Source organism: Schistocerca cancellata, chromosome 2 (assembly GCF_023864275.1).
Source record: "Schistocerca cancellata isolate TAMUIC-IGC-003103 chromosome 2, iqSchCanc2.1, whole genome shotgun sequence".
Taxonomy (NCBI): domain Eukaryota; kingdom Metazoa; phylum Arthropoda; class Insecta; order Orthoptera; family Acrididae; genus Schistocerca; species Schistocerca cancellata.
Window position 1 is genome coordinate 697,918,044 of NC_064627.1, and position 26,427 is coordinate 697,944,470.

Here is a 26,427-nt window from a genome sequence, read left to right on the forward strand (position 1 = left end):
GCACCCTCCCCCAATTGTCTCGCTCTTCGGGAAAATTTGGAAAAATTGAGGTCAAACCCGACAGGGGACCATCACATAAAGGCTAAAATGTGTGAGACTCCTTTTAGTCGCCTCTTAAGATAGGCAGGAAAACCTTGGGCCTATTCTAACCCCTGGACTCGCAGGGGGAGCCTGGACATATGGCTTAAATTTTTTTACTGATTTAATATCGGACCAAAACTTCTTAGCATTTTTTCCAAATCAATACATAAAATTTTAATTCTGAATTCACTGACTGCTTTATGCATAGCCCTCCTTACACTGATTTTGGCATCACTCAGTTTTTGGTTGTCTGAGAAGCTTTGGCTACGTTAAAATTTGCAGTTAAGTTCTCTTTGCTTTTGTTTCAGCTTTTCACAAATTCTTCGAATCATGGTGGGTCTTTCCCATTCCTCATAACTTTGCTCAGTACATAGCTGCCTAAGGCATGTAGTACAATGCTCTGGATACTTAACATTTTTGGTCCTGGAGAGGAATTTTTCTTGTTGACCGTTCTGGTGATCTGAAATCTGTTTTTGGCACTCTTGCTACACAGACGTATCTTCCTACCTTTCTTTATATTTCTATTTACAGCTGCACTGACTGATGCTGTAATGACCTTACACTCACTGATTCCCTGCTCTATGATGAGCTGAAAAGGTCAGGCCCAATGGTGACCAGAGGGTCGAATATTTTATCTTACACAACTCTGTTTTCTAATTAGCTGCTTAAGGTAGCTTCTGGACAAGGCATTTAGAACAATTTCACATGATTCCCTGTTCCTATTACTGGCCTTAACCATTTGAGTCTTCCTATCTACAGCTGATAAGTTGAAATCTTCACCTAATACAACAACGTAACTGGGAAATTTATGTGAAATAGTCTCCAAGTTTCCCCTCAAATGTTCCCCACTGATGGTCCTGAGGCAGGGAGTCTACAAAAACATCCAGGGACCATGTCTGATCCACCTTTATGTCTTAACACAAATTATTTCACATTCTGAATCTATACTAGTCTCATTAGATATTACCATATTTTTTATGGGTAGAACATGGTTCCACCAACGGTGCTCAATCTACCTTCGCAATATATATCCCCATAGGAATTTAGAATTTCTTTTCTATTAACATCTGATTTCAGCCAGCTTTCTGGCTCTAGCACAATGTGGAACTTGTTATTGTTTATAAGCAAGGCCTCTGCAGATGCTTCTGCAGTTAACTGATAATATACTTCCTGTACATTTGGTGTTCTGCAGCTTGAGAAATTACAAATATGTAATATTAATAATTATGTATTTGATGTAAGCTGCTTTTAGATTATAGTTCATTTTATTGGACTTCGACTAGTATTGGGCATTTGACCATCATCAGCGGTATCTTTACTGCACAAGACAAATCTCTCTTGTAACATGCAAATTATAGTACATAGTGCTTTATGTGTATGTCGTTTTCTATATCACAGTAATGTGACTTGCCTTATATAACACAAATTAGAAGGAACATGGCATAAAACAAATAATGATCTTTGCATGTACCATGATAGACTGCTACTTGCCATATAGTGGAGGTGTTGAGTCACAGGCAAGCAAAATGAAAAGACTGCTAGACACATAAGCTTTCAACCCAAAGGTGTTGTTCTGAATTACACAACATACACACACATATTACACAAATGCAACTCACACACACATGACCAGTGTCTCTGGTTGCCGAGACATTATTCCATCCTGGATCTTCCATTGTTTCACACTTAATTATTAATGTGACATATTATTTTGTAAACAATTTCTTTCTTTTGTCTGTCATGATGAAAGTTGCTCTTTTTAATTGCAGGGGATAATGTTCTTCCTTGTCTGAAATCAGAATGTATGTTATCAGGCCTGTGGAGAACCATCTTTATCCTAAAACACACACATTTGCACTCCTTACTTACTCCACTATACTAGTAGCTGCTTCCTTTATGTAGTGCATACCTGACTTATTACGAGAGTCCTACAGTGCTGCATCTGACAGTGAAGGTCACTAAATTCCCATCCAAGGATTTCACTGAATCATCTGTGACTATGGTTTAAGTTTTCCTCTCAGCTGCAAACAAGAGGACTATGTTTGGTTCTGGGAATGAGGCTTTGAAATGCTAGCTCTGATTCCATCCAGTGAGTGAAGCTAGCTGTCTTCACTACATCTGTATACTCATTTTAGAAGTCATTGCACATCAAAGGATACTTCATAGAAATGTTGCTTTCTGTGCATTTGTGTGTTCATGTAAAGTCTCTAATAGTCATTCTATATTCCTAGCACAACTATGACATACGTTCAGATAACAAAAGGCCGGCACTACTCCAACTGTCCTCTTATTGCAACTGAACTTCTTACATCACATTCATTGGCATCTCCAAAGCTCAAACAAATTACCACCTAACCCTCCAGCTACTCTACAGATCAGCCTGTCGTCACAATCTTCACTACAATTACATTATCTCATCAAATTGTGTGTAGTAACCGAGGACCACCTTTGAACTCTGGCGACAGGTGTCATTCGTGTTGACATGAGCTACAATTTGCAGCTGGGTGCAGCCAGTGTGCTTATCTGATACCACTTTAATCTCCTCCTATCTTGGATGATACCCTCAATGAGCAAATAAAAGTAAAACTGGCCTTCCTTCCCAAGCTGCCCACTATTTCTCTATGAGACTCCATCACCCGCATACTGTTGGAACACTTAAAAACAAGCAACTCTACCTTCTGAATTTGTGCGGACCTATAAGGAAGATCAGCCCCAATCCCAACAGATGACGGCACCCATACCAGTTCAGATGTACTTTCAGCAGCAAGTAATACCTTGAACCTGTTTTTAAGGCAAAACAGGACAGCCATGCAACAAGTACCCTCTTTCATCTTCCACCCAGAGATCCGCATCCTGCCACTGTTCAACATTCCCATCAAGTGAGTGTCAATCAGTCAGGACAAGTAAACCAGAAGGCTCTGCAAGATCATGGTACCAAGTGACAATAGACACCAGAGGTGACAAAACATTCATCTCCAGTGCCCCAAAAACACAGCAGGCCAGGGCAACTGCCTGAAGCCTGTCTGTGCACAGAGGGCAATTCCACTTGCATCCATACACAACAAATATAGTCCTTACCCAGCTCTAACCAATGTGATGTTTGTCTGTACTACAAAGCATATAAAACTAATTCATGCAGTCACTGGAGAAAATCTAAGAATTTCTGCTACACTACTTCTACATCTATGTCTACAAACACTTTCCATGTAACACTGTGTGGTGTGTAGGGGAGGGCTACCAATCATTTCCTTTCTCATACCATTCGCAAATTGAGCAAGAGAAAGATGACTTTAGGCAAAATGTACAGTGGCAGCAGTAGAATTGTTCTGCAGTCAACTTCAAATACCAGTTCTCTAAATTTTTGCAATAGTGTTTCACAAAAAAAGAATCCTGTCTTCCCTCCAGTGATTTCTATTTGAGTTCACGAAGCATTTCCATAATACTCACGTGTTGATTGAACCTACCAGTAACAGATTTAGCAGACTGCCTCTGATTTGCTTTGATGTCTTCCTTTAATACGACCATGTGAAGTTCCCAAACACTAGAGCACTACCGAATAATGGGTCACACTAGAGTTCTATAAGTGGTCTCCTTTACAGATGAACCACACTACCCTAAAATTCTCCCAATAAACCAGAGCTGAACATCTGCCTTCCTTATTACCATCCTTACATGCTCATTCCATCTCATATTGCCTTGCAACACAACACATAGATATTTAATTATGTGATCGTGTCAAGTAGTACACTACTAATGCTGTATTTGAACATTTAAGAATTGTTTTCCCTACTCATCTCCATTAAAATTTTTCTACATTTAGAGTAAGCTGCCATTAATCATATCAACTTGAAATTTTGTCTAAGTCATCTTGTATCCTATATTCACTCAATGATAACAGCTTTCCATACACAATAGTATCATCGGCAAACAGCAGCAGACTGCTGCACAACCTATCTGTCAGATCATTTATGTATACAGACAACAAGAGCAGTGCTATCACAGTTCACTGGTGCACTGCTGACAATACCCTTATCTCTGACAAATACTCACTGTTGAGGACAATAAGACTGGGTTCTTTTATTTAAGAAGTCATCGAGCCACTCCTGCATCTGGGAACCTACTCAACATGCTTGTACCTTTGTTAAAAGTCTGCAGTGGGGTTCTGTGTCAAATGCTTTCTAGAAATCTAGGAATGTGGAATCTGCCTGCTGCCCCTAATCCAGGGTTCGCATACAAGACATTGCACAAGGAAAGGGCAAGCTCAGTTTCGCACAAGTCATACTTTTCAAATCAGTGCTGGTTTGTGAGCATAAGCTTCTCCATTGCAAGGAAATTAATTATAAAGGGTGAATAAGGACGAACGGTACATGCTTTGAGGGGTGATAGTATTAATGATTCTGGACAAGAAACTTCATACGGACATGTGCCTCATTCCAAATGGTTTCCAGAATAGAAAACATTTAATACCACTTTGGAATGTTTTCTTTAATAACTCAAAAACCACATCCACCAAAGAACACACGTCACAGTACAAAACATTAAATTTTCTAAAAAAATGGTCCCATTTTATGTAGGACTAATAGTTGTTAGATACTGAAATTCTCACGACACACATGCAAACTTGGAATCGCTTACCACATTTTCCACAACATGGTGCAAATAAAACATGGAAGTCATGTTCGCAATACTTTCTTCCTTCAAACTCATAAAAAATACCTTCTGGAAATGGTCTGAAACATTGCGCACACCTAAAAAAAAATCATAATGCCAAAAATTAATCATTACTAATATGAACATGACAGAAGAGCAGGAATCAAATTTTCCACTTATTTTACTAATAAAGTTACAATGTGTACACATCATTTGAAATACATCAAAGTCAAATTTATCAATTCATTCTTAAAATTTGAGGTTGATACAGAAAATGCAGTTCCGCCAGCTCTTGAGAAAAACAATAATTCTGAAGTTATGAATTATAAATTATTAAACTTGGTCACTGTTAAAAATTACTGTTTGTACTTTTATTTTATTTAATAACCGAAGTAATTATGCATAACAATGAAAATAATCAATTTTTGACAAAATAATTTAATTGGACAGATAACAAGTCTACTCACCAAGCAGCGGCAGAACACACATCACAGAAGGTTATAATTAGGCAAGCCTTTGGAGCCACTGGCTCCTCCTTCAAGTGGAATGGTTGAAGGGGAAGAAATAGGGTGAAGTAGAATGACTGGAAAGGTCTGGAAAAAGGGGTAGATTTCAGGAAAGTCACCCAGAATCGTGGTTCAGGGGAGACTTACTGGACGGAATGACAAGGAAAGACTGTATCGAACAAGATTTGCAAACCAGAGAACTTAAAGGTGGAAGACAGGGTAATATGTGAGAGACAGATTACTGCTTAAACATCGTGCAAGAGTTAATCAGAATGAAAAGCAAAGTGCTTTGTACATAACAGAGGTGGGAGGGGGGTGATGAAAAATAGACAGGTAAGCAAATGAAAGATGTAGAAAACTAATACAGAGTGAAGGAAAGAATAGTTACGGTGAAGAAATGTTGAGACGGAAGAAACTAACGTAAATTAAGGTCAGGTGGGTGGCAAGAACCAAGGACATGTTGTAGTGCTAGTTCCCACCTGTGGAGTTCTGAAAAACTGATGTCTGGGGGAAGAATCCAGATGGCGCATGCGCTGAAACAGGCATCAAGGTCATGATTGTCATGTTGTAGAGCATGCTCTGCAATGGAATATTGCATGTTACGAGTATGCAGCCTCTGCCTATGCCCATTCATCCTAATTGATAATTTGGTGGTAGTCATGGCAATGTAAAAGGCCAAACAGTGTTTACAGACAGCTAGTATGTGATGTGCCAGGTTGGTTGGTTGGTTGGTTTGTGGGATTGAAGGGACCAGACTACTAGGTCCATTGGTCCCTTTTTCCACGAACTTTAAACACTCGCAAAGAATAAGAACAAACAATGGAGATGACAAGATATGACACAGGACAAGAAAGACAGAGACCAGACAAAAGGAATTAAAATCACACCGAGTGTGACAGTGGTCGGCCGACCACAGAAACAAAAAAGGAAAAGTCAATCACCAAGAAACGCACCAAAAACCCCAGTCTAAAATCGTAGGCGATTAGTCCAACAAGATGTGGACCACCGTCAAAGATGACCCGCAGCGACATAAAGGTGTGTCCTCGCGGCGCAATAAATAGCTGTGAGTTATCGAGGTGTGGCCAATGCACAGCCGGCAGAGGACAATAGAGTCCTTGTGAGAGACACGCAAGGAGGAGCACCATGCACCCGTAGCCTCTCTGATAGCCCGAAGTTTATTGGGTGAAGGAAGGGTGCTCCATTCTTCACCCCAGGCGTGAAGTACCTTCTGCCGCAAAACTGACCTGAGGTCACTCTCCGAAAGGCCAATCTCCAAGGCTGGTGAACCGACAACCTGTTTGACCAGCATGTCAACACGTTCATTTCCCGGGAGGCCAACATGACCCGGGATCCACACAAAGGCCACAGAGTGGCCGCAACGGGCAAGAGTATGGAGGGACTCCTGGATAGCCATCACCAGACGAGAGTGAGGGAAACACTGGTCGATAGCTCATAAAACACTCAGGGAGTCACTACAGATAATGAAGGTCTCACATGAGCAGGAGCGGATATACTCTAGGGTGCGAGAGATGGCGATCAGCTCGGCAGTGAAAACACTGCAGCCAGCTGGCAAAGAGTGTTGTTCATAATGATCCCCTAGAGTAAGAGCATAACCGACACAACCAGCAACCATCGAACAGTCAGTGTAGACAACGTCAGAGCCTTGAAATGTGGCAAGGATTGAAAGAAAGTGGCGGCAGAGGGCCTCAGGAGGGGCTGAGTCCTTCGGGCCCTGTGTCAAATCAAGCCAAAGGCATGGGTGGGGCACACTCCACGGGGGTATGTGAAGAGAGGCCCGGAAAAGAGGTGGGAGAGGGAAAATCTCAAGCCCATAGAGAAGAGCTCAGACGCGAACCGCAATTGTACACCCTAACTGGGGCTGCCGTTCCGGAAGATGGACGACCGACTGAGGGAACAGGAGACGATAATTGAGATGCCCGGGCAAACTACAAACGTGTGTAGCATAAGCAGCCAGTAATCGTTGGTGCCAGAACTGCAATGGAGAGACACCTGCCTCCACAAGTATGCTGTTGACAGGGCTTGTCCGGAAAGCTCCAGTGGCGAGTCGGATCCCACTGTGAAGGATGTGGTCCAGCAATTGCAATGCGGAAGGAGATTCCGAACCGTAAGACAGGCTCTCATAATCTAGACGGGACTGAATTAATGCACGGTACAGTCGTAGCAGGGTAGACCAATCGGCATCCCAGCTGGTGTGATGCAAGCAATGGAGAGCATTAAGGTGCCGCCAGCACATCTGTTTAAGCTGCCGAATATGAGGGAGCCAAGTCAACTGGGTATCAAAAACCAATGCGTCTCCACCACAGCAAGAGGTTCGCCGTCAAGATAAAACCGTGGCTAAGGGTGAACAGTGCGTCGCCGGCAGAAATGCATAACGCAGGTCTTGGCAGGTGAAAACTGGAAGCCATGCGCTACAGCTCAAGACTGCGCCTTGCGGATAGCGCCCCACAGTTGCTGTTCAGCAGCTGCAATGACAGTGGAGCTAAAGCAAGGCAGAAGTCGTCGGCGTACAAGGAGACTGAGACAGACAGACGTTACCACCGCCGCAGCGAGCCCATTAATTGCAATTAAAAAGAGGCAGACACTTAAGACAGATCCTTGCAGTACCCCATTCTCCTGAACTCGGGAAGAACTATGGGAGGCCACAACTTGCACGCGGAAGGAACGAAGTGACAGAAAATTTTGTATGAAAATCTGGAGCGGACCCCGAAAACCCCAACCATGAAGTGTAGAGACGATGTGATGTCGCCATGTCGTATCGTATGCCTTCCGCATGTCAAAAAAAGATGGCGACCAGATGCTGACAGTGGGCAAAGGCCGTACGGATGGCAGACTCCAGGCACACCAGCTTATCGGCGGCAGGGCGACCCTTTACGGAACCCACCCTGAGACGGAGCGAGAAGGCCCCGCTGTCCACCTCCAGTGGGTGCTTGCGAGGTTTCAACAGTGGATGCGATCTGGCTTGGGAGCCGTATCACGGCAAGTGGCTAGGGCACTTTGGAATTCCCACTCACTGAATGGAGCATTGTATGATTCAGGATGTCACGTGTGAAATGAAATGCTCCAACGATCCAACCGCTCTTTCAGGAATTGGAAGGCCAGTGGGTAATTCGCAGAAGCAGAACTCTGAGCAAAATGCTCTGCTAAGCGGTTTGGAATTGTGATGAATCAGTACAGACTGCTCCATTCAGTGGAACCGCAGGTACGCTGACGAGGGTCCAATAGCCATAGTCACCTGATCTTGGCCCAAACCTGCGATGGAGAGGTACGGAGGCCAATGGTGGAGACATACCTTTCCCAGCACTTCTGCTTACGTTGGTGAATGAGGTGTTCCAATGAGGGATGCCACTTTGTGACGCTGGAGTGCCGGCCTGCTATCTTTAATCGCCTCGGCGATCTTGGGCAACCACCAAGTAACAGTCCTCTGCCGAAGGGATCCAGAAGAACAGGGAATGGCAGATTCTGTGGCAGTAATGATGCCAATGGTAACCGAGTGAACCACCACATCAATGGCATCATTGGTAAGAGGCTCACTAGTGGCAATGGAGGTGAACAAGTCCCAGTCAGCCTTATTCACAGCCCATCTGCAGGGGCGCCCAGCCCAGAAGAGTGATGCTTTGGCAGTGACAGAAAGATCGGAAAGTGGTGACTACCGCACAAGTCATCATGCACACTCCACTGGACAGATGGTAATAGGCTAGGGCTGCAGATCGAAAGGTCGATGGCTGAGTACATGTCATGTGCCACACTGAAATGTGTGAAGGTACCAGTATTTAAAAGAGAAAGGTCGAGCTGTGACAATATTTGCTCAACGATGCTGCCTTGTCCTCTTGGCACTGATCCACCCCACAGACGCTTATGGGCACTGAAATCGCCCAGTAACAAAAAAGGTGGCAGCAATTGGTCTATCAGCCCAGCCAGGACATGATGTAGGACATCGCCATCCTGTGGAAGATAGAGACTGCAGACAGTTGCAGCCTGAGGTGTTCACACCCGAACAGCGACAGCCTCTATAGGTGTTTGTAGAGGGACAGACTCGCTGTAAAGAGAGTGAAGGACGTAGATGCACACACCACCACATACCCTCTCATAAGCCCAGTTCTTATAATAACCCCGATAGCCACGGAGGGCGTGAGTTTGCATCACCGGAAACCAAGTTTCCTGAAGAGCAATGCAGAGGAAAGGGTGAAGGCTGAGAAGTTGTCGGAGCTCAGCAAGATGGTGGAAAAAACCGCTGCAGTTCCATTGGAGGATAACACTGTCCATGGTCAAGAAAGGCGTGAAGGGACCGAGGAGGCAGATTACGCCATTGGGTCACCTGCTGCCACCGATTGAGTACCAACAGGAGCGACATCCATCACGTCTGAGGGACCGGCAAGATCTAGGTCCTCAGCGGATGCCAGATCTCCACCGCGACCTCAGATGCAGAGCTTGTAGGTAGCAGTGGAGTGGGTGCCACCACCATTTCCTTGGTCTTAGGGGTCTTTGATTTCGATTTCTCACGCTGTTCCTTCAGATGCCCTTGCTGGGAGGGCTTCTTTGATTCAGTCTCTGGGACTGAAGAGGACTATGAAGCCCTACGACCAGCTACCCGGGGCTTCTTCAGCCCCTGACGGATGTCTGGTTTGCCACTGGTAGGAACCTGGGAAGGGAGTGACCCAAGGGATCCCTTCGTAGCGAGAGAATTCGAAGAAGACTTATGCTTCTCCAGCTTAGAAGTGGGGACTGGTGTCCCCGATGGTTGAGGGGGTGCTGCTCCCGAGGTAGGTGGTGCGGGAGCAACAGGAAGGGAAGTGCCCCCCACCATCAAGGGGGCAGGTGTGGTCCTTCATCTCTGAGAGCTGACTGTATGTGGTGCAATGGATGGAGCTGTAATGGGAGTGACAACAGTGGCAGCATAAGATGACGTCATGCACACAGGATGAAGCCGTTCAAATTTCCATTTAGCCTCAGAGTCGGTCAGTCAGTCCGGGGTCTTGCATTCCATTATTTTCCATTCCTTCTGTAGAATCTTACAGTCCGGCGAGCAAGGGGGATGGTACTCTCCGCGGCTGACACAGATGGGAGGCAGGGCACATGGAGTATCGGGATGGGATGGACAACCACAATCACGACATATGAGGCTGGAAGCACAGCGGGAAGACATATGGCCAAACTTCCAACACTCGAAGCACCGCATCGGGTGAGGGATATAATATGGCTTAACATCACAGCAGTGGACCATCACCTTCATCTTCTCAGGTAATGTGTCATCCTCGAAGGCCAAGATGAAGGCACTGGTGGCAATCTGATTATCCCTCGGACCCCGGTGGACGCGCCGGATGAAATGGACACCTCATTGCTCTAAGTTGGCACGCAGCTCGTCATCGGACTGTAAAAGAGGATCCCTGTAGAAGATAATGCCCTGGACCATATTTAAGCTTTTATGGGGCGTGCTAGTAACAGAAACATCCCCCAGCTTCTTACAAGCGAGTAATGCCTGTGACTTGGCAGAGGATGCTGTTTTTATCAAGACTGACCTGGACTGCATTTTTGACAAGCCCTTCACCTCCCCAAACTTGTCCTCTAAATGCTCTACAAAGAACTGAGGCTTCATGGACACAAAGCTCTTGTACAGACGATACCAGGGCAAATACGTCTCGCTGTCATTCATAGCCTTTTGTTCCTCCCATGGTGTGGCCAGGGAGGGGAATGATTTGGGGTCATAGATGTTGGCATTAAAGTGAGCCCTCGAATGCTTAGAGACTGCCGGTGGTTGTCCACCAGCAAGAGAAGATGTGCCACGCTTCATTGCGTGTCATCCACCCTGATGCCACCTACTCCGACCAAGGGCCCTCCCCACGGATGCCACCCAGCCACAGCAAGGGCCACCTGGCAGGATGGCCATTGCCAGGAGTTCCGATCCCCAGGGAGATAGGCATCTACTCCTTGGCATACGTGGGGAGTTAACGGCGCAGGCATCAGTAGAGCAATCCCTGTGTTGTCAGGGGGCTACAACCAACAGGATACGTGGCGGCCTCACCACAATGGACTGGCTACCGTGCTGGATATTAGGCGGCAAGTGGTCCATGGTCGTCGTCAGCGCAGAAAGCGACACTGCAGAGTGCGTGGCAGAGATCGCACTCCGAAATGTATCCTCACCCAAGAGATGGTGAGCGAGCGGGACTGCAATGCAACGACAAATAAGCTGGCTAAAGGTCTCAATGTACGATGGACACAACGCACCAAGTAAGGCACCCTTCCCCAATTGGCTTGCTCTTCCCAATAATTTTGAAATATGGTGGTCAAACCCGAGAGGGGACCATCACATAAGGGCCGAAATGTTTTTCAGAACTCTGCGTGTGGCACTAGCATTCTAGCATTACAACATGTTCTTGGTTATCACCACCCAACTGGCCTTATTTTATGGTAGTTTCTTCCGTCTCAGCATTTCTTCACAGCAACTACTCTTTTCTTCACTCTGTATTAGTTTTCTGCATCTTTGATGGTCTTACCTGTCTATTATTCACCAAACCCCTCCCACCTCTGTCACATACAGTGCACTTAGCTTTTCACTCTTATTAACTCATGCATGATGTTTATGGAGTAATCTCTGTCTTACATATTACCCTGTCTTCAACCTTTAAGCTCTCAGGTTTGCAAATCTCATCTGATGCAGTCCCCAACAATCAATCTTATCCTGTCTGGTAAGTCTCTCCTGACGCACGATTCTTGGTGGCTTTCCCAAATCTACCCCTTTTCCTAGACCTCTCCAGTTCTTTCCCTTCACCCCTCTTCCTTCCCCTTCAACCCTTCTGTCTGAAGAAGGAGCCATTGGCTCCAAAACATTGCCTAATTATAACCTTCTTTTATGTGTGTGTTCTGCCACCACTTGGTGAGTAGATTTTTCATCTACACAATTAAATTACTAAGAAATTAAATGGAAATACAGGTAAATAAACGTACATCTTTATCCACAAATAGAACTAAAGAGACAGGTTGGATGAAGCTGCAGATATTGAAAAGAATGCTTCATTGCAAATTTCTCTAATGTGAGTACAAGCGTGCATTAAACTGTTGTGTAAGTCAATTATAAGCCCATTCTGCTACTCCATCACTCTCATTTGGCAGTGTGCACATGCAAATTATGTCTTCATCTCACAAAAGTTCATATTACTTGACAGCAGCAGCTTAGCAAAAAAAAAAAAAAAAAAAAAAAAAAAAAAAAAAAAAAAAAAAAAAAACCATAAATGGTCACATCCTGAATAATGTTTCACATTAAATAAAATCTTGAATTTTGTCAATGCATACACCACCGAAAGCTTACTGCTTATCACAATATAAACAAGGCTTCATCAAAGAATGCTGGTAAAACATGTGAATTTTATTGAATTATATGACATCTTTGCTTGATATATGGTCTTGTATAATTGTCATAGCTCCTGTAACAGCAACGGAAGTAGCAGATATGGGAAGGACGAAAGGTCAGTAATGTGACAAATTTTTGTCATAAATGCTCTCTCCACATGCCACAAGCCCTCTTTGTTACACACTACATATTTCACTAAACATGGATGTAAATATCTATAAGATAATGTCTTATTCAACCACAAAACAACATGTAACTTACACAAAACACTGTGGATGCCAAAGTTGTCCATGTGAGTTCACTATCTTTTCGTGGGGTTCAAATCCCTCCCCACAGCGGGAGCAGAACATATTTTCAAGAGGCATGCTGACACTGTAATATCAAGTTTAATAATGAATTAAAAAACAAACTTGATCAGAAAAAGAATTGTGGTCATAATTATGACAACTAGATCCTTATGTCCAGATCTAACAAACAGATTTTTCAGTGTTGAAGTTTCAAATCATAAAAAAAATCTTTTGGACAGCACAATGGTTGAAAATCCCTTATTTCCAATCCTGGAAACCAACTGAATAAAACACTGGCATAACTGTATAATACAGCATGGCAATTGACAGTTTGATTAATAAGACATATAGTCAGATTATTCGAAAATCAAACACCTTTATAAATTTTAATAAAAAAGTGAAAACATTTCATTAATACCTTTCCCCATGTTTCTGGACATGTTTATCTCTATCCTTTTCAGAAGAATCCAAATAAACCTTGTTCACAAAATCAGACAGTGTCACTTGATTATTTTCTACCGAAGTGTTATAGTTAGTATAACTTCTACTATCAGGAGACTTCTCTTTTCTTCGCCGATATAAAGAACTCTGGTTAATTAACAAGTTATTAGTTTCCATGATCAATCTCCTCTTCTGATGTTTAGAGGTATAATAGATCCTTAGTCAAAATTAAAAGAGTGAAAATTAGATTATAACTAAAATAATGTTTGCAAATATTGTAATAATTGGGGCAATATGTCTCTTGGCCATCTGTCTACACATAAAAAGTCATATCACTGTGTAAACACACCTCAGTCCTTTTATCAGTGTAAGGCGTAAATACTTTGATAAGCAGCAAATGCAGAGATAAGTAAGCACAACATAACTATGAACAGTTTTCATCGAGGAAACTGCGAAGGAATGCAGAGTTGTTTTTGAAAATGGTCCAACAATGAAGAGAGGAATTCCAATAATGTATAGAGTGTTAAAAAATGAATAAAATTCCAAATAACTACTTTGGAGTTATATGGAGCAGACAACTGCAAGTGTATATAAAGCATTTCTCTCTTGTGCTAGAAGTTAAATTTCCTGCACAGTTGCAAAACAAATGTGGTATTATTTTTGCTGGCTTCACTGTGGATAAATTTTTGTACAGTTAGATATATGTCAGCCCAATGCCAGTTCCTCAAATACTTTGTGAGTGGCAGTTTGGGGGGTGGAGGTTAATCACACGTCTCATAATAAGTGATGAACAATGTAGCATCAATTCAAGTTACAAAAGCACAATGAGTAGTTAATTTCCAATAGAGTAGATGTAGATAGATTAAACAAACATTCAAATGTGAACATGTGTAATAATTATTAATCAATTAAAATTAAAAGATCATAGTAAATGAGTCTTTGTACTGACCCTGGCATTGGTAGATTCCACTCTTCCACCAGTAACAAAACAAATGCTGAACTCCTGGAATGAAAATGTTTTTCAAAAACATGTAGACCAATATGACTATCAATTAAGTAAAGCAGAACTGGTTATGCATGATTCATATTTTAATTTTTTACATATATATGCATCGGTTAATAGGTGTAATGACTACATAACCTTCTCTTTTCTCTACTTTTCCCTAATGGTTACAGTATTGCTACAAGAAACAAAACCAAATCAATATTTACCAGACCTTTCCACTTTTCTCTTTGTGGCCACAGATCCATTTCCCTACATTCACAGATATGACAATGATATTTGTGACTGGGGCAGGAACCATAGTGCTCACAATTTAAGAATGTTTTACATTATAAGATTAAATAAAGAGCATTTACTGTAAAATGAAAAAAATTCTGCTTGTTAAAGTAGAGGATATTCAAAGCAGAAGTGTCAATTGCCCAACAGCTCTTGTGAAACATTACCCTGATCCATCTTAGGCAATACAGTATTCACAGTCATATTAAGTATTTTTTCAGAGGGTAAAGGTAAAATTGCCCTTAACCCAAGGATTGGCTCGAGTGCTACAGTATTTTACTAGGTATAGTTGTTGGAAGAGGACTGACACTTCAAGTTTATAGTCTGATGGTTATCCACAAAGGCAACAGTGACCAGGCCACACTTTTTCCAGGGGAAAAAAAGTTCTATACCAAGATTCATATATTTAACCACTTTCACTTCTCAGTTTTTTCTCCTCCCTCTTCACTCCAGAACAAGGAGTTTCTAAATTGGATAGTTACTCCATGAAATCTTTTTCATATACACGCACACGATCTCTTAGTGATATGACATATTCTTCTTAGGCATAAACTGGTTATAAATCCACGAGCTTTAGGCCAAGTGCACCTTGGCCCATGTCTTTGTCATTACAACTCCATTTAAAGAAACACTGCAGCGAAAAAACAGCATATCCTTGTGTTCCCTAAAAGTGACTGTATCACTTCAATTGCATTTCTTACTTTACTTTTCTCTGTCTGTTTTTGACCTCTGTGTAGCTCAAGGAAAAGTTTATTTTTTAGTTCTCTGTACAATATCATTCTCAAACATTGGTTCTCTCTGTATTTTTATTGTATTTTGCATAGCTCTATAGTGTTAGTAGCCTTCCTGTGCAGTGTGACAAATGTAGGAATCAGTTATGTTGTAGGTGGAAACTGATATCAATTAGTTCTCATGTAATAATGTACTGTAAAGACAACAGCTGCATGCATAAAAAAATTCACTCATTTAATGGTAATAATTCCATTAAATCTGCAATTTTTACTATATTTTCCTTTCTCATGCTATCAGTTTCAAGGTGCCTCATTGCAAAATGGTTGTAGTACAAAATCAAGCTGTCAAGAGCATACATAAAATTAAAGAAATGAATTAGATTATCTTACAGTTTCAATAAATATAAACAGAAGAAATCACACATGAATGCATCAGGTCATAGTGATACAACTGTAAAAAATCTCTTTCATTAAAGCTGCAGTGCTCACGATAAAACATGTATTCAAGAGATGGGGCAGTCTTCTGCAGTGAAAATCATGTGTGATTGAATGCATCTAATGGGAAGAACAATTTTTTATTTGTTGTTGCATAAAGTATTTGTGTAAGTGTGTGTACTTATCGCCAATGTCATTTCACTGTATACCGTCTTGGGTATACACCAACAGAAAGATGCACTAAATCACAGGAGTATATGTTAGACCTCTATATCATAAATGTTACTTTGATTTTCATAAATGGTACAGCCCTTTGAAATAAGTGTATTTTGTAAATAACTCTTAAAAAAAAGTAGAGAACAAAAAGTATAACTAATAAACCAAAAGTACTGGAGACCTGGCAGATGTTTAGTGTTAAAGTTCCCTCTTAGTGTGTTGAAATTTAATTGACACACACACACACTTATTGGCTTCCTTTAACTTACAAATTGAAGATAAAAACACGAAATTTAAATTACTTTTTCCACTTAAAATATTTTTTACCTAAATTGGAAAGTCTCAGAACGCTATCTTCTCTGTCATATTACCAGATACTACTGTTGTAGTTATAAAAAGTATCTTCTCAGCGCCAGCTATCTGTATTATGTGAATATTTACTACTAAAACTGTAAAGAATTGCATTTTTACAAGTTTTAATGAATTATTCACTCGAAAAACCCCATCCAAAAACTTTTGAGAATTACACAAAATATAGTTGGTTAATATGTTAGTAGTCAGTGGAAACACTGTGGGCAATATTTTTCTGCGTAAAGCATTAAAAATTTTTTCAGCATTCTGCATATTTTGCAACACTGAATTTCTAATGTAAAATGCACATGTTGGCAACACTGTTTCCAGTGCTCTTCTGTTTATAACAAACGAGTGAGAACTTGCACATAAACCATTCTGCATCGAGTTTTCTGTTTGGTGTGAATTTTTTGTTAAATACAATGCCAGTGAGAAAATGCAGTAGTGAAAGAGTGAGGCATGTGGATTATGAAAAAAAGACACAAGAAGGTGGCGTTTAAGAAAACTGGAAAACACTTTACTGTTGTTGGAAATTCAGATATTGCAGAAATATCTTGGTGCTCAAGTGATGATGTTTGGTTTGTTGCGCGGTCATCAGCACCCGAACAAAGCTCCAATTTTTACACAGTCCACTCTACCCACTGTCATGAATGATGATGAAATGTTGAGGACAACACAAACACCCAGTCCCCAGGCAGAGAAAATCCCCAACCTAGTCAGGAATCGAACTCCGGACCCCGTGATCCCCAGGCAGTAACCCTAGCCACTGGACCATGAGCTGCGGACTTGGTACTCGAATACCAGTATTAGCACCACATCCATTGTGCAGGAATTACTACATTCACTACAAGAAGAAATTTAGTGAGAACCCACCTGAATGATCACCATCACCTGAATGTGAAACTGAAGAAGACAGCGCAGATGTTTATATTCCTGGGCGAAAAGCTGCTGATGTGTTGAATGTTAGCATTTCTGTTGTAGCCCCTACTACATCCCCCCTTAAACGAACAGGAAAGGTAAGAAGTGCAAGAAGAAAATAGTATATAAAAAGAAAAATGGGAAGAACTAAAACAAATTTTATATGAGCAACATCTTCAAAACTTTGTGTAGTGTATAATGTAGATGCACTTGGTGCAGAACCTGAAGATATTGATATGTTCATGAAATGTCATGTGTGGTTTCAAATACTGCTATCTCAGGAACCACCTATACTGAGAAGGTACATTTACTGGCACTAATACCAGGTAGCTACTCTAAGCTGCAGATATAGAAATATATACCCACTTCCTCACATTATTTGATTTCAAAAGCTTGTAAAATAAAGAATGACAAACGTATTTTGGAATACCCAATTCTTGCTGTGGGTATCTGTTACAACTGATATGCTTATGGTGCTCTGGAATATTAATTACCTAAGTGATGACAAAGATTGCAGCAGGCAAAGTCCTAACCAGGTTGATGTTATCTCTGTCAGTCAAATGATGAAAAAGTTAAAAAGATAAAAAATGTATATGACAAGATCAATAAGAGAAGCATATCTCCTAATGAAAAAGGAGAAACCAAATTTAAAAATTGGTCTCTCAAAATTCTGCTCCTTGCAACCAAAGCGGGTAAAATGCCAGCCAGGAAGTATGCACATGTATTTAGTGCAGTATTTTGAAACTTGTTTGTTTCGTCATAAGCAGTGTCACACGAAAGAAGTACACAGAGATGGATCTCACGCTTTTGTGTACATGTCAAGAGCTGCAAATGTTGGTTCCAGGAGTGTGCAATGTGTCCTGGTGCTGAAGTGATGGCTGTTGAAACATTACATCTTCAGGATACTGACAGTGACATAACCTATGCATTTTGGGGGGGGAGGGGAGAGTTGGTGAAGAGGACAGTAGAGCCAGAGAAGTTTGTTATAGAGGTTACGCACTGGGTCATGAAAGGAATAGCTCACCATCATATCCAGAGGATTCAGAGACAGGCCACAGCAGAAATAAAATCAGCCACATCCTGGGATGTGCCATACTGACACATTAGTTCTTCATTTCGACTTTGTTTGGAACTGGTCTGTTGCTTTGCATAACGAAATTGTAACTTACCACTGGCACACATCACAGTTATCAATATTCACATGTGTTGCTCACTTCCCTGGAGCATCACACTGTTTTCCTATTGTCAGTGATGATCTCATTCATGACAGTGCACATGCATGCTATTCTGTAAGCATGACAATTGATGACAGCATCTAGAGCTTATGCATTTCTTAAACGTGTATATGACTGATGGTGCAGCTTCTCATTTTAAAAATCACTTTCAGCTTTATGAGCTTAGTTAACACTGTAGTACAGGAATTAAGACAAAAAATGGATATTTGCAGCTACAGGTCATGGAAAAAGTGCATGGGATGGTGCATGAGGTCTCTGAAAACATCTTGCAACAAGATTTAATCTCCAGCATGAAGCTGTTGATGCTATGAAGAGATGCAGCTGGATTTGTACACACCATCTCAATATTAGTAACACACATGAAACCCTTAATTCTAAATGAAAGTACATTAAGGGAATTATGTTTACTAAAGAGAGAAGAGTGGTCTGCTATGAAGCCTGTGGTAGGAATTCAATCAGGTCACTACTGGGTTGCATCCCTGAGTGGGACATACATTGCAAGAACAAGTCTCCATGAAATGCAGCCTGTTACTGTGTGTGAAATGCAGACACCACAGTATGCATTATAAGACTTTGTAGTGAGCCACTTCATTTATCATGTGTGAGATACTCAGTGGTGGGTGGGACAGATAAGTCTCTCTTATGAGCTGCAAGATATAACCCTCTCCTTTACACCTCATGGTCCTGCCAATGCTTTCAAATGGTCATCGAAAGATCAATGCGCCGTTCTCATTTCCCAAGAACTGCTCCTGTTGGATCATCCTTGTTCGTGTGCAAATTCGCTTGGCCTATACACGGTCAATGAGAAGCAGATGGAAAAAACAAATGAACTCTTTTCAACAATGCAGTGTTAACTGTCACATTGCAAGCAATTTTAATTGACGGAAAGTCATGAAGAAGTAAAATCATGACAGAAGACCATAATAATTTGTGAATAATATCATAAAAAGAAAAATGGGTATAAATATTCTATATCTCATTATTGTTATGAAATACTTTCGAACAAAATTATGAATTGTTTTCCCCCTCACTTATAATAAAGTAATTATTTTGAGTCAGAAATACCAATTTTGCATGACATTTACTTAAAACCAGCAATCAATTGAAATATTTTTTGGCCTTGAGAGTAGAGCTAGGTCTCCCTAAAAATTTTCTAACATTTTATACAGACAAGTATTGCCCACTCTGATTGTACACTGCCTAAGTACAATGACCAACTAACATACCATAAAATTTTTAGAACATTTAGGATGGGGGTGTTGGAGAAAATAGTTTCAAAATAATCAAAAAATTCAGATTCTTTCAGATCTAAGAAAAATATTTTGACGTTTAAGAATTTCAAGCATTAATGTCATAGCTGACAGTTAGTATTCCTTCCACTTTATCATTTCTCAAGACAGTTAACATCCTGTGACTACTCATCTTTTCGAAACATAATTCTGAAATTCACAAAAAGTTACAAATTTCCAGTTTATTTTTCCAAACAAACAAAAATAAAATAAATAAAATAGAAAATGAATAAAAAAGTTCAGAAGTATGTCTGTACGAATCATGTGTCATAGTACTGGGAACAAGATATTTATTAAAAATAAATTTAGATCCATCACTTTTGGTTTGTTTATTCCAATTTTTCAATTTCCCCTTTCATTATGACATTTTCACAAATACTCTCAAAACGGTTCAACGGCTCTGAGCACTATGGGACTTAACACCTGAGGTCATCAGTACCCTAAACTGAAGAACTACTTAAACCTAACTAACCTAAGGACATCACACATATCCATGCCAGAGGCAGGATTCGAACTTGCGACCGTAGCAGCAGCGCAGTTCCAGACTGAAGCATCTAGAACCGCTCAGCCACAGTGGCCGGCTAAATACTCTCATTCAGAGAGGTCTGTAGCATTTTAACAAATCATCAGTTTTGGAGAGGTATTATGTGCAACTTTGACATATATTTCTTCAGCAAACTTTAAAATAGTGATGTCACACTTTCATTCTTGATTTGTGTGATTTGAGATGAAATTGCCCCACAGTTTTATCATAATTATATTCACAGAATGAATCTTTCACTCTGAAACATGCTCCCAGATAACAATTGTGTGCCACACCAGGACTCAAATATGTAACCTTGCCTGTTGGGGACAACACCTTTGCTAACTGAAATATTGAAGCATAACATGCAATCCGACCACAAAACTGCAATTTTGCCAGTATTAGTCTTCTATTTTCCAAGCTATATCACATAACATGAGCGCTATGTAATTTCTGACTTTGGCACAACTTCAGAACAGTAATGCAGCCTGTGCAAGAAAGCCTAAAAAACTGACTGTTTCTGACAATTCTTGGGTGCAACAGTATTAGAAATATCTTACACACTAGTATGTGTATATTTTAATGTTTGAGGCAAATTCTTACATTAATGTGTAAATTTTTCTACACATCACTTAACATTCAGCTCTTATTCCTGAGACATGGGCATATATTGCTGGACTATCACTCCTGGAAGGTAGCATATGGTAGAGATAACCTTTAGTCACAGCCTGACTGTAACTTATACTAAGAGACCACCAGTTGCACTAATCAAATAAATGAAAATTTGTAAGAGCAAAAATACACGCAGCACGCAAACTCATACATTTATTTATTCATCCTTTGACCATTCAGCACAACTGGATAGGACAAGTATGACATATTACAGAGATAATACATACATATATAAACATATAAAAGTACAATTGGATTAGACAAGGTTAGAGATATGAAGTTATTGTAAACTGACATTTACAAAATGTGACTAAGAGTTTTAATTTTCAGGTAACTTGACTAGATGTGCAAACAGATGTCTCACAATAGCTTATGGTGTCCTCCATGATGAAACTGTTATTCACCAATAAATCATCTGTCCAAGATGGCCATAGTTTTAGGTACAAATCGATTCCATGTGCAAAAATAATTCATTCTGTACACAAGTATTACTATCCGTTCACGCACTATAACTGAGGTTTGGGCATTCTCTGAGAAAGTTGTCAGAAATAGTTCATTTACATTGTCACTACTTGGTTCTAGGCTTAAATTTTAGGACAAATAACTCAAATTACATTGACTCACAATTGTAAACACATTTAAACCCTACTAACACTTAATTAGCCTATTCTTGTTCTTATCATTTATATTAACTACCGTAAAATCAGTGTACAATAGAAAAAAAAAAAAAAAAAAAAAAAAAAATCGGTGTACAACTTCCTGTTTTTCAGTTACACAAATTTTCTGAAATAACATAAAAAATTATGTAGTTTCTTCCCACTTAGTTTACATACATTTTTGAACTCACGGCTAAAACGATAATCATATATTGCAACTCATTAGCATAAATTAACAAATTTAAGGTTATTTAGTGCAGTAATTCTTATCAAAACAAGTCTCTCTCTCTCTCTCTCTCTCTCTCTCTCTCTCTCTCTCTCTCAGCAGTGCATGATTAACAGTAGCAATATATTGGTAAAGGCACAGGAAAGAAAGAACTATGCTCTTCTGATACAGATGAAAGAAGCCAGAAATGAAGGAGGGAAGTTGAAGGCTGGGAACTGGCAGCTGGTAAGAAGCGTGGAAGAGAACATGCTCTAAGATTTTTATATTGGACATGAAAAAAAGGAAATTAATATGTTGGAAATGGCACATACGACAGCTCATTTGCACACAATACTATGATATCTATTGTTACATCAGTATGCTGGGTTTTATACGGTGTGGCCTACATCGCAAAAGGTCTGGGAAAAGGAAATTGGTAAAGGTCATTAGTGTGAGTACAGTGGGTCGACATTGAGTGACCTACGGCCAAACTCCTGTTAATGGCCAGAAGAGAGTCATAACCCCTTTACGAATAAAACAGGGAGTGACAGCAGAATAAACATCAGCAGCATACAAAATGAAGTCAATCACTAGTAAGAGTAACAGCAACCAGGAAATGAACACAAATGAGAAGTGCAATACTACTATCAAGCCTGAAAGAGGTTCTAAAGCTAAACAGTAACAAGACATTGCTAATGTAAATAGAGGGCATAAGACAGAATATACAGATTGTTTAACACTGTGACACTAAAATGTACAAGATTTAAGAAGCAAGGTGGGTGAACTTGAGGCGGTCCTTAATGATAATGTTTAGGGATTGTTTTAAGTGCTGTGAATCAATGACCATTGGTTACAGGAAATATAAACAAGTGCTATACCTGGGTCAGAATAACAAATACACAGACAGTTTAGCATGGAAGGGAGGAGAGGGAGAGAAGGAGGAGATGATGTCAGTTTGCCATTACATATACAAGCAATACAGCTCTGGTAGCAGCAGTAGTAGTAGTGCAGTTCCATATGAAGTACATTCATATGTTCGCCTTTCATGTCCAGAACTGAGTTTGCTTTGCAGGGTCATAATTGTCTTATTACTTTACTAAGAAATTTCCCAGTTAGCTTCACATATTCTGTAAAAGAAACATAATTACCAAACAGAGAAACAAACCCTATGAAACAAATGGCAATAATTATGTTGAGACCACAATTGCCATTTGCAGCTGGCCATCAGAGTAAGCAAAGCAATATGACAACTGTGCACAGGGGGGAAAGGTGTCTGCCAAACTCATGCTCTGATTGGTTGTTGCTATGATAGCTGTCAGTCACTTTGTTATTCTGATCAACATATACTACCAATTACAGATTTTCAAAGATACGCTGCTTCTGTAGACAAATTAACAGATGTGTCTCAGTACATATATTTGCCAGAATGGGCTGTAAATAAAATGAAATAAAACAAATGGATGAAATGCACTGAAAAAGGATGAGTGTTGCATGACCTAACAAACTGGAATCATTAGATGTGTCAGATGCGGTGAACTCTAGCATGTGATACATTCATCTGCTTTGATCACTGATGTAACCATGTTGTGTTGCGTAATGTCATGATGGTGCACACTGAAGATGTATTGTGTTTGCAGCGGGCTTATTGCAAGTACGTGGTGGTGCACTCTACTGTGGAATGCTTATTTCTACATAACCAGTGAGTGTTAAGTGATACTGGACTCCTTGAGTGAGTGCTGTTTGTGGTGGTGGTGGTGGTGGTGGTGGTGGTGGTGGTGGTGGTCGTCGTCGTCGTCGTCATCGTCGTGGTGGTGGTGGTGGTAAAGAGTTATTTTGATGTTGGCAGTTGTGGACAACAGATTTGATTTCGTGTTCAGAATTAGCATTGTGGTGTGTTGTTTGCATTTGGAGATTTAATTTTTTGATTTGTTTTTTGTTAGTCATGGATGTTGCAAAGAAGTTTACAGGCACATCTGTGCATGTCATAATGGTGGACGACACATTGAACACAATTTAATTCCTACAGTTATTTGGTTCAATTGCTGAGTATGTATAGTCTTATGTTTGTGGAGAAGGATGAGATTGATCAAAGCTGCTGCATCTCAGACCAGGGGCCTTTGTATGTGGCATAACATCCGTCAGTCTATCTGGAGAAGTTCCTCGTTTGGGCAGTCTAAGCCGCTTGTTTGAGAGAAGTGTGAATGAATTATTGTTTTTGCTGTCACTAGATTTGTGAGTGTGCTATCTTTGGTCAGTATGTATGTTTGTATGGTGTGTGTGTGTTTATGGGCACAATTGTGTGTTTCTTGTACACTGGAATTGGTGTTTAGTGTGATTATTTATCAATTTTTTTTTTTTTTTTTTTTTTTTTTTCAGTTGTGCTGTTAGTTGCTGGTAATTATCTCAGACTGTGAGTGGTGGCTATCATGGAGTTTATTTTGCTTACTCTGATAAAGTTGGGTTTTCAATGTAAGTTACACAAGCGAGTTTTGGTTTTGCAGTACTTTTACTGTCAATGCTTTCTTTTTTTTTTTTTTCTCTCACAATTCAGCTCTAGTTTCATTTTGCGATTCTTTTAGGATTTCTTTACTGGTATCGGTCTTTCAAGTTGAAACATACATCACAACACAAGTTTTCGATTCTCATATTGTTGTATGTTTTGAAAAACCCCATGGTTGTGCCATTAGTTTCAATATTTATTAGGAAGATTGGGTCAACAGAAACATCCGATCTCACGCGTCGGCTTTGACCCGTGACGTAAGCGTGTTGTGGTGTGTGACGTCATTACGGCGCGGAGTTTGGTTTGTGATTGTGGCGTGTTTGTAGATGTCGTGTTGTTGTTTGTTGTGCCCTCTGGTGGTATGTTCATGGTTTTCGTTTGTTTGGTGTGTTGGGGTCAGTTTGCTGTTGCTCAGTGGTGAGTGCTGCGTGCGTGGTTTTGAAGCGGAATTTGTATTAGTGAGTTAACGGTTTTGTGTGATGGTTAATGTAATGATGATTGCTGTACGTCGGGTGAGTTTGTTATTAAGTGTATTCGGTTGTGGTTTTTTGTTCAGGAATGGATATGAAAGACCGGATTAATAGTGCTCGGTTGAGGGCTATGATGGCCGAGACACCTTTAGAGCTGATCAAATTTCTTCAGCTATTTGGCTTAATTGCCGAAGTCGTAAAGTGCGGTCTGTGCCGTGAGGCAATGAAATTGGTTAAAGTTCCGGTCTCTCGGACCAGGGACGGTTACATGTGGCGCTGTAGGAAAGATGACGTATGGCGTTCCATACGGCGCGGTACCTGGTTCGAGAAGTGAAGGGAAGTGTTTGTTTGCAATGGTTTGCGGTGTATTTTGATTTTTGTATTGGGGGATGGGATCGGGAGATGCTCTTGAGCTATATAGGTCAAGGGAAGTGTTCGATCCTAATTTATGGGATCGGGAGCTGCTGTAGATGTATGTAGGTTAAGGGAAGTGTTTGTTTGCTATGGTTTGTGGTGTATTTTGATTTTTGTATTGGGGGATGGGATCGGGAGATGCTCTTGAGCTATATAGGTCAAGGGAAGTGTTTGATCTTAATTTATGGGATCGGGAGCTGCTGTAGATGTATGTAGGTTAAGGGAAGTGTTTGTTTGCAATGGTTTGTGGTGTTTTTTGATTTTTGTATTGGGGGATGGGACCGGGAGATTCTGTTGAGCTATATAGGTCAAGGGAAGTGTTCGATCCCAATTTATGGGATCGGGAGCTACTGTAGATCTATATAGGTCAAGGGAAGTGTCTGATTCCGGATAAGAATGTGTTTTGTGGTATTTGGTGAGTTTTGTGATGTCGATTTTTTTCGTCGTTTTGCGTGGTTTTGTATGGCGGTCGGTGGCTAAATTTGTGTATATTTAGTTTCTCCCCACCCAAAAACCCCCAATTTCCCATGCTTGTCCCGTTAGAGTCATTAGGCTTTTTGTGAAACCTGTGTGTGTGTTGTTTTTCTATGTATTTTCGTGTTTATGATACGTATGCGATGTTTTTATATCCGCCATATTGGAATTGTCGTTTATGGTCATTTCCGCCATATTTGTGACGTCATGGGTCAAAGCCGACGGGTAGGATCGGACGCTTCTGTATTTCCGGGAGATTTACACATTCTGTACTTTGTGATTATATCTGGGCACCATGAGAACATTATTAACACTGGTCGCTGTTCTGAAATCATGCGAGAGTTGCATTTTGGAGCGTGGTACGGCATCATTGGTCAAAGCTGATGGATGGTATCAAATGCCCTGATTTATCCACTGCATGTGTATATAGATGAGTTACGGGTAGTTTTTCTGGAAGTCCTTTAAAATGAACTTCAAATCCTACCAAAGCGCATTTACATTTAGAAACAGAAACAGTTCATACAATTTTTTACTGTGAGCAATAGTCCACACCAAAATAATGTTGTGAATTAAAACGAAATAATAACCAGAGTAGAAAATTCCAAGTTCTTGCATGCACATAGGCCTACTGATAAAAATTTTACGTGGAGAAACTATATATATTAGATCGGTGAAAACAGTTAATGTGACAACTGAAATGTTAATATATTTTCATTCACTGATATCTC

General features: G+C 40.6%; 1 protein-coding gene across 4 annotated transcripts in view; it reads right to left on the bottom strand.

Moving 5' to 3' along the window:
• The window catches only part of LOC126162477 (LIM and senescent cell antigen-like-containing domain protein 1), a 92,483-nt gene that overhangs the window by 44,385 nt on the left and 21,671 nt on the right, over positions 1-26,427 (bottom strand). For all 4 annotated transcript variants that reach the window (XM_049919014.1, XM_049919018.1, XM_049919013.1 and 1 more), the window contains exons 2-4: positions 14,281-14,334; positions 12,865-12,975; positions 4,717-4,829 (exon numbers count right to left, since the gene is read on the bottom strand). In XM_049919014.1, coding sequence (XP_049774971.1) covers positions 4,717-4,829; positions 12,865-12,975; positions 14,281-14,288 — 232 coding nt within the window. In that variant the 5' untranslated portion in view covers positions 14,289-14,334. The remainder of the gene's footprint in view (positions 1-4,716; positions 4,830-12,864; positions 12,976-14,280; positions 14,335-26,427) is intronic.